The sequence below is a fragment of the Phyllostomus hastatus genome, unplaced genomic scaffold (genome assembly GCF_019186645.2).
Source record: "Phyllostomus hastatus isolate PE091 unplaced genomic scaffold, TTU_PhHast_1.1 phas_contig_40, whole genome shotgun sequence".
NCBI lineage: Eukaryota > Metazoa > Chordata > Mammalia > Chiroptera > Phyllostomidae > Phyllostomus > Phyllostomus hastatus.
Window position 1 is genome coordinate 74,963,896 of NW_025333872.1, and position 8,601 is coordinate 74,972,496.

General features: G+C 44.7%; 1 protein-coding gene across 1 annotated transcript; it reads right to left on the reverse strand.

Moving 5' to 3' along the window:
- Positions 1–288: 288 nt before the first annotated feature.
- Positions 289–3,535, reverse strand: CCN2 (cellular communication network factor 2). The gene is made up of 5 exons (XM_045844181.1): positions 3,237–3,535; positions 2,900–3,119; positions 2,366–2,617; positions 2,020–2,231; positions 289–1,640 (listed from the first exon to the last, which is right to left on the reverse strand). The coding sequence occupies exons 1-5, from the start codon at positions 3,297–3,299 to the stop codon at positions 1,320–1,322; spliced, it is 1,068 nt and encodes a 355-aa protein (XP_045700137.1). The 5' UTR covers positions 3,300–3,535; the 3' UTR covers positions 289–1,319.
- Between the last annotated feature and the right edge of the window lie 5,066 nt (positions 3,536–8,601).

Consider the following 8,601-nt stretch of genomic DNA (forward strand, 5'->3'; position numbering starts at 1 on the left):
GGGGCTGGTGGAGAATGAAGAATCTAGACACAGGTGAATGTGTTTATAAAGTACTGTGAAGCTAAAAAAAAATGCCTGTGTGCTTAGTATAGTATATATTCTTGCAACTTTATAATACCTGATTCACTGTGAAATATATTATTGTAAGAATTATATTGACATGATTAACCAATTTATTATTATATATTTAGAAATTTATAAGTGAATAATTTTAAGATAAACAAAAGCTTCCCATTTATATGCAAGTAAACTCAGAAATGTTTACAGAATAAATGAATAACCAAGCTCTTTATAGAAAAAATATATACTTTATTTTTGACTAGAAAGGTGCAAACATGTAACTTTTGGTCACACTCTCAACAAATAAACTGTCCCAAAACAGTCATAGTCAAAGTAGAAACAAATGCTCCCATGTGGAAAAACTGATCAACTGTATAGAGCCACTCAATGGCTTTTCAATAAAAGCCATTTGTTCATCAAAAGTGAGGTTATCCCATTTCCAACCTACAAATCAGATTTCCAAGGGCATTGCTGGCTCACCTTCAAACAAAATGATCTGTTTGGATGGACTGTCACTCTGACTGAGCAGAATGTCCATTTAAATATCCATGTCATGCTTTGAATGATCAGACAAGCTTTATGTCTTACCTATGGTGTTTGGAATCGAGGCTAACATTTGAAATATCAAAGCATTAAAAACATAAACAAAAAGGTACAAACAACTTTAAATTAACTTAGATACCTGTACAAATATATATATATATACACACACAGTATTTACAATACCAATAAAAAAAAATCTGGCTTGTTACAGGCAAATTCGCTTGCCACAAGCTGTCCAGTCTAATAGACAGGAGTTCTGATTCCTGAACATTGTCATTCGAATCAGAATGTCAGGGCTGAGTCTGCTGTTCTGACTTAAAGAAGAACTCGACTCAGCCTCACGATGGCAGAACACATCCTAGCTGTCAGCTACAGGCAGGTCAGTGAGCGTGCTAACGTTTCCCCTCTCAATGACCCTGCAAATAGCAGGCACAACACTACTGTAAGATTTCGGGCCCTCCCGCTGCTCCTAAAGCCACACCTTAGCATACATTCTGGTGCTATGTGCTAATGTAGTCCCACTGTCAAGTCTTACTTTCTTCAAACCAGTGTCTGGGGTTGATAGACTATTTGAATGTCACACGGCACAATATTTTGGATTTGGAGGGAATTTTTCTTTTCCCCAGTTAGAAAAACTGATTTAAATAACCTGTGCTACTGAAATCATGTTTACAGAAAAATGAGATGTGGATCAGTTCAAGTTACAGCCCAATGAGTTAATGTCTCTCACTGTCTCTGGCTTTATGCATGTCTCCATGCATCTTCCTGTAGTAGGGTGACTCGAAGATGTCATTGTCTCCAGGACAGTTGTAATGGCAGGCACAGGTCTTGATGAACATCATGCTCCTCTTCATGACCTCACCATCAGAACACTTGAACTCCACGGGAAGGGTGGTGGTTCTGTGAGGGGTGCAGCACCGGCCATCCGTGCATACTCCGCAGAACTTAGGCCTGTATGCCTTCACGCTTGTGCAGCCAGAAAGCTCAAACTTGACAGGCTTGGAAATTTTGGGGGTACGGATGCACTTTTTGCCCTTCTAAGGAAGACAAGAGAGGAGAGAAAAATCAATGACTCTACAAGGGAAGTAGCTTTCTCCAGTCTCTGTGTGTTCTAGGCTTATATTGTCTGACTTCTGTTTATATTTTGAGGAGAGGAAGTTTGAGTCTCCTTTGCCAGTTTTCCAAAAATAGGCATAGCCTCTTTTGGGATGTCTTGAATTAACTAACACTGTGGTGGATTTCGTAGTGGAAAGCTGGCGGTTTTTATTGCATAACATCTCATTCCAGCAAAACAGCACAATGGTTAGATATTTTTGGAGATAATAAGCCTATAATGACAAAGGTGGTTGGAGACCTAACTTTGGTCCTATCTACCATCATTCCATGAAAATCAATGAATAGGAGCAGAACATGTACCTTAATGCTCTCTTCCAGGTCAGCTTCACAAGGCCTGACCATGCAGAGCCGGCTCTGCTTCTCCAGCCTGCAGAAGGCGTTGTCGTTGGTAACCCGGGTGGAGATGCCCATCCCACAGGTCTTGGAACAGGCACTCCACTCTGTGGTCTGGACCAGGCAGTTGGCTCGAATCATAGTTGGGTCTGGGCCCAACGTGTCTTCCAGTCGGTAAGCTGGGAGAGCAGAGCACACAAACACAAGGTAAGAGGCCAGGATAAGACATTTCCCCCTTCCCTCGGCAAAGTTAGCACTCAGTCCCTGGGGGAGAACTGCTACACTGACTTAGCTAGAGAAAGATTCAACTCACCGGCGAGGGCAGGGCCAACCATGGTTTGGTCCTTGGGCTCATCGCACACCCACTCCTCACAGCATTTGCCGGGCAGCTTGACCCTCCGCGGGAAGGGGCAGTCAGGGCTGGGCAGGCGAACATCCATGCTGCACAGGGGCACGCAGCCTACAGCCCCATCCAGGCAAGTGCACTGGTATTTGCAGCTGCTCTGGAAAGACTCTCCACTCCGGTACACCGTCCCTCCGAAGATGCAGGGGGCACCATCTTTGGCTGAAGGAGTGGATGGGGAAAAGAGTGGTGCGGGGGTCAGGCATCGGTCTCTGGTACTCTGACAGTAAGCGCACTGGGGATGAGAGTTGGGTTCAGAGCTCCAGGGGGCGGGCTGGAAGCAGCCGGAGGAAGGGACTCAACTAGTGAGGCTTATTGGCTTATTTTCTTGGGGGAAGGTGGGCGTGAGGGAGGAGGTGGCCGGTCACTAAGTGTCCTCGGCACCTCGGCTGGCGGTAGCGGTAGCGAGGGGCAAGGGGCCCTGGCAGGGGCTGCAGGTCTTACCGGTGCACACGCCGATCTTGCGGTTAGCCGGGGAGCCAAAGTCGCAGAAAAGATCTCGGTGCGGGTCGCAGGGGTCGCGCTCGGTGCACAGCTCGCCCAGCTGCTTGGCGCACACTCGGCAGCAGCCACAGCCGTCCAGCACCAGGCTGACGCCGGCGGGGCAGCGCGGCGCCGGGTCTGCGCACTGGCACTGGCCGCTGCAGTCCAGGCCGGAGGCGGGCTGCAGGGAGGAGACGCGTCAGCGGGGCGCACACCCCTCGCGCCGCGGGGCCCTCCCTTTCCCCGCCGCGTCCTTCCCCGCCGGCGCTGGCTGCCGTGGGGGTCTCCGTGCGTTTACCTGTTTGCAGAGGGCTAGCAGGATCCCGCAGACGGCAAAGACGCGACTCAGGTCGGCGAACATGGTCGGATCACTGCGGACCGAGGGTCGGAGTTTGCAGCAGGATGGGCGCGGCGCGGTTGGCGGGAGGGTGGATCGTGGGCTCGGGTTGGAGGTGGGTGCCGGACGTGCTGCACTGTCGTTTCTGGAGCTGTCGGCCGGGGCGGCTGCCGTCGGGCTGGAAGCGGTCGGTCGCCGGTGGTTGGACTTGCACTGGCTGCCTCCTCTCGGCGGGGAAGAGTTGTTGTGTGAGGTTGGGGCGGGCGGCCGAGCCTTTTATACGCTCAGGGCGGCCCCGGCTCGCCAATGAGCTGAATGGAGTCCCACACAAACAGGGACATTCCTCGCATTCCTCCCCACCTTCCTGCCTCATCAACTCACACCGGATTGATCCTGACCCCTTGACACTCAGCATTCCTCCCGTCTGAAAAAGCTGGCACACTCCAGCTCACTTAAAAAGGAAGAAAGAAAGAAAGAAAGAAAAAAAAAGGCTCAGTATTTCCAGCACCAAATAGGATTTTTCCCCCTTGCCTCTTCGCACCACTCCTGACTTATATCATTTAAAAACACATTGGCAACTATTACTTTTTATACCACTCACTTCTGTTTCTAATAGCTGCGCCTGTTCTACCCACTGGCAAATTCTTCTGAGAATGTAGGTAGCCAAAGAAGCCAACAGCAGGGATTCCTAGAACAATTCTAACGGTTTTCCTATTTATTACTTTTGTAATAATTTTAATTTTAGAGGTTGTCTGACTTGGAAACTCTTCAGAGAGCAGAAGAGGAGCTAGTTGCTTCTAAGCTGAAATCCACAAGCAGCCTGCCTACCTGCAAAACCCTGAATCCCATCATGGAGATGTGGGAATCTGATCTTCAGTGTCTTGGGATAACGGTTCGGATGCCCATTGCCAGAACGGGAAGAGAACAAAGCCTCTGCCTGAGTGTGTGTGCAGTTTTCCCGGGGAGATTTCCAGCACTCTTGCTTTGTTTCCTCTTAACACATGCGGCAGTTTTATTGTTGGGGTGCAGGGAGGAAAGGATGAGTGGGCATCAGTCTTTCCAGAAAAATGGTCTTACTGTTATGGCAGAGCCGATGGTTATGTGTCGGGGAGGTAGAGGTTCTGAATGTTGGGGTGAGAGCACAGGAACGGGAAGAGAGGAGAATCAGTCAAGAGCGGGTCAGCAAGAAGATTGGGGTTCTTGGGGTTCTTGAAAACACCACTGTGGGTCTTTGAAAAATGAGTGATTTTTCTTACACTCAAACCTGTTAACTTCCAGGTTTTGTACTGGAAGTTAGATTGTACTTGGTTTGTCTTGCAGTAAAAAATCTGCTTATATGACAAGAGCAGTGTTATCCATTATATCTGGTTATGAATTAAGAGTGTCAGTGAGTAATATATTTTAGTGACACTCCACATGTCTATGAATAGTGACTACGACTTCTTATTACCCCGGGGGTGTGCAGCCTAATGGGATGAGGTCAGGGCAAGGAGAGAACAGGTGTTATTCCCTCTGCATGTGTACAGGTGTCAAATATGGCCAATTACTTCTAAGCCTGTCTCCATTTCTTTATATTGTTCGTTAGCTTCACTAAGGACTTAGTTAATGAGCTGTGCTTTCACTTAGAATCTATAGTTTAGTTGTGTTTTTGTTAATATTTCCCATTACCATTCCATGTAAAGAGAGTGACTCCAGGACCATGCCGGTTTTTTTCTGTTGTAATGCCACACTGTTTGACAGTGGTATCATGAGTGAGTTGTTGATGCTTCCTTTTACTGGTTTAAGATAACCATATCTGTTTCTGATGTGAAGACAAGCTTTCAGAAACAGCACTGTAGACGTACAAGTTGCAAACAGCCTGTTTAAGCTGGGCATATGTTTTTAAAGTTTCAATTCATTCTGTTGAAAAATAGCCAAGAAAAAACCCAGCCACTCCATCTCCAGCATAGGCCACATCATCTGTACACAATTACCGTGTTCAGCAGTCCACATGTTGTCCAGTGCAGTTGTGTGTCAACAGTGTGGATGGCCAGCAAAGGGGGCCTCTGAAGCTCAGGAAGAATTTTCATCATTGTTAGTTAATGTTCTTTCCAAACATTCCTCAAAGAGAAGAGGCCTACAAGTTCCTATTTAAAGAAGGAACATTCCAAGTTATGTTAATAGCCACATGTGTATTAAAGGCAACTTGGCCCCCAGCCGTTTCTTCCCTTGTGGATGATTTTAAAAGTCCAAAATATGTGGGAAGCCACAGTGAAATCTTTCAAGACCTAAACCTCCAATTACATCTACCACTAATAGTTGGAAAGGTGTGGTAAATGGGGAAGGGGAGGGATGTGAAGTCCTAACCTCACCTAAGGTGGGATGTGGGCTCAGCGGTGAGCTGTCTCAGCTTGTAGGGTGAGGTAGATGGGAGAAAGGCTGGGGATTTTTGAGTCTTCTGGAGAGTCTGAGAGCCACCATCAACAGTTTTGTGTGAAAGAGAGTGAAGACTTCCATTCATGGAGAGGATACATTGCTGGACTGGGTTACAGTTGGGTGAGCTGGGTTGTGTTCTTAGACCTGCCATTCACAAATCTCAGGGAAGTCACAGTAGGAGCCATCTTCCCAAGTTTCCACTTAAATGATGATAATAATGAGTATTTTTTATTTCTTAGCATTTATGCTAAGAAATAAAAATAAAATGAGGATGGTTAATTAAATTAAAATTCTCAGGGAATTGGTACTTTATTTTTTAGACTTTCTCAATTTGTTCTTTTTCCACGAACATAATAAAAAATATTACCATTCTACCTTGGTGGTAAAAATACCATGACATTGTATATGATTTTACTGTAAATTTCACATGGTCCCTGGAAATGTTAAAAGTCCATAGCAGCTCCAAATGGGTGGTTTGAATATTGGCTAAAAGACAATAAGCATACTGAAATATACAGAATATGGAGTGTCAGAATAGAAAAATAACCTGTGCCTTATAAGGTGTATGATCAAAACTCTTTTGAAGGGTTTAAAGTAAAAGTTTATTATTGAGAAAGAGAGAGAAATGACACCCAAGACATTCACAGACTCAAAAGTATGTTTATACTGTGATACGGATCTTCCAGTGCCAGGAAATTCAAAGGGGAGGGAAAGGCTGACACTCTGTCCCTAACTCATGCCATGGGGATCTGAATTCTTGCACTATTATAAATGACTCAGCAAATGTTTGTGTGAGCCTGGGCGGTAAAGTGGAAATAGTGGCTTCTTATAACTACATCCAACTCTGACTTATCCCAACCCTTTTGATTGACAACAGGTCCAGCATTGGGAGAAAAAGGTCTTTGAATTTGTGTGCAAAATGGTTAAGATGCACTAATTTTGTCTTGTAAGCAAGTGTTTATCTACCAAAAGCTTTTTAGAGAACATTTTTTTTCTCCCTTAGTAAAATAAGGAATTCACTAAGCTGGCCACTGAGCCCTGTTTACAGAGCTATATAAGGTGTCTGTGTGTCTATGTGGGCATCATTTGTGCAGGTCGTTTGGTTAAGTCTTGTAAGATGTTCTAGCTGTGGATGTACTACATTCCTTCTCCTATGTTTCTGGTTGTTTTTCCCCCTAAAAAAAAGGTTACTTGATCAGGTATCAGACAGAGAGAAAACCTGGCAGGACTACAGGAAAGTGGCCAGACTTGGAGTGTTTGTGTACTTAAAGAAGGAATTTTGCACATTTTCAGCTTTGAATCCTGGACATTTTCTTATAAGAGCAAGTAGGAGTCCGTGCCAGCCCTCAAAGCGGAAATCAAAGCTCCCAGGGAAACATACCGGAGGAATGTGACTCAGAGCCAAGACATACGCAATGCATACACCGAACTGTCAGATTTATAGGAAGTCTGGCCATATAAGGGCATCTGGACAGTGAGTGATGTGTTGTGGCTGAGGCTTGGGAGTGGGCTTCTGATGTCCCTAGCATGCCTCAAATTCAGTCATGTAAGTGAATGTGCCAGAGGGCTTTTTGCAAATTCCAATAAATATTACCCTAAAGACTTCAGGGTCCCTGGCTTGGTTTACATCGCCTTATGTTTGCTTAAGACGAAGGTTAAGGAGCGGGCGTACCCACTGGGAGTTCAGAGGTGGGAGCTAAGCACGGATGTTTGCTGTCTAAATTACATTCAGTTCCTTCGTGTGCTTTTTCCTCCTTAATAATTAGTTCTCTGGCTTTCTTAGGGTATTTTCTGATGCAAAGGTATTTGTTAGAAGGTAGCCGAGGTTGTTTCATGTGGTCTGTGTTTTATTTACTTACTTGTAGTTGGAGTAGAGGGTTAGAGGAGTGAAAAAGGAAAGGATTTTAAAAAGATATGTTATGCCCTTCAGTCCACTACTTGTCTCACTTATTTTCTAATTTTATTTTTCAATTACATTTTGCATTCAATATTATTTTGTATTGGTTTCAGGTGTACAGCATGGTGGCTAGCCCATCATATAGTTTACAAAGTCCTTTCCCCCCCAGTACTTCCAGCACCAACTTGGCACCATATGCAGTTATTACAATATTATGGATTGTGTTTCCTATGCTGTACGTTACATGCCCGTGACAGTGCTGTAACCACCAATCTGTACTTCTCAATCCCTTCACCGTTTTCACCCATTCTTCCATGTCCTTTGGCCTCGGACAACCATCAGTCTGTTCTCTGTATCTCTGAATCTCTTCTGTTTTGTTTACACATTAATTTCGTTCTTTAGCATCCACATAAAAGTGAAACATATAGTATTTGCCTTTCTCTGCTGACTTATTTCACTTAGCATAATACCTTCTAGGTCTATCCATGCTGTCGCTAATGATAACATTTCATTCTTTTTTATGGCTGAGCGTATGTACACATTTGTCTTTTTTATTCACTTGTCTGTTGATGGGCACTTGGGTTGCTTCCATATCTGGGCGATTGTTGACAACACTGCAATGAACATAGGGGTACATATGTTCTTTTGAATTAGAGTTTTGGATTCTTCAGGTATATACCCAGAAGTGGAATCACTAGGTCATAAGGTAGTTCCATTTTTAACTTTTTGAGGAAACTCTATACTGTTTTCCACAGTGGCTGCACCAGTCTGCATTCCCACCAACAGTGCACTAGGGTTCCCTTTCCTCTACAACCTTGCCAGCACTTGTTTGTTGATGGATTGATGATAACTGTTCTGACAGGTATGAGGTGACATCTCATTGTGGTTTTAATTTGCATTTCTCTGTTGATTAGTGGCATTGAGCATCTTTTCATATGTCTGTTCAGGTCCTCTGCCCATTTTTAGATTGAATTGTTAGTGGGGATTTTTTGGTGTTGAGTTGTATGAGTTCTT

Coding starts and splice junctions, on each gene's coding strand:
- CCN2 (XM_045844181.1), bottom strand. CDS start 3,299: ATGTTCGCCGACCTGAGTCGCGTCTTTGCCGTCTGCGGGATCCTGCTA. Junction 2,618..2,899: donor CAAGATCGGCGTGTGCACCG/GTAAGACCTGCA, acceptor CCACTCCTTCAG/CCAAAGATGGTGCCCCCTGC. Junction 2,232..2,365: donor GGTTGGCCCTGCCCTCGCCG/GTGAGTTGAATC, acceptor CTGCTCTCCCAG/CTTACCGACTGGAAGACACG.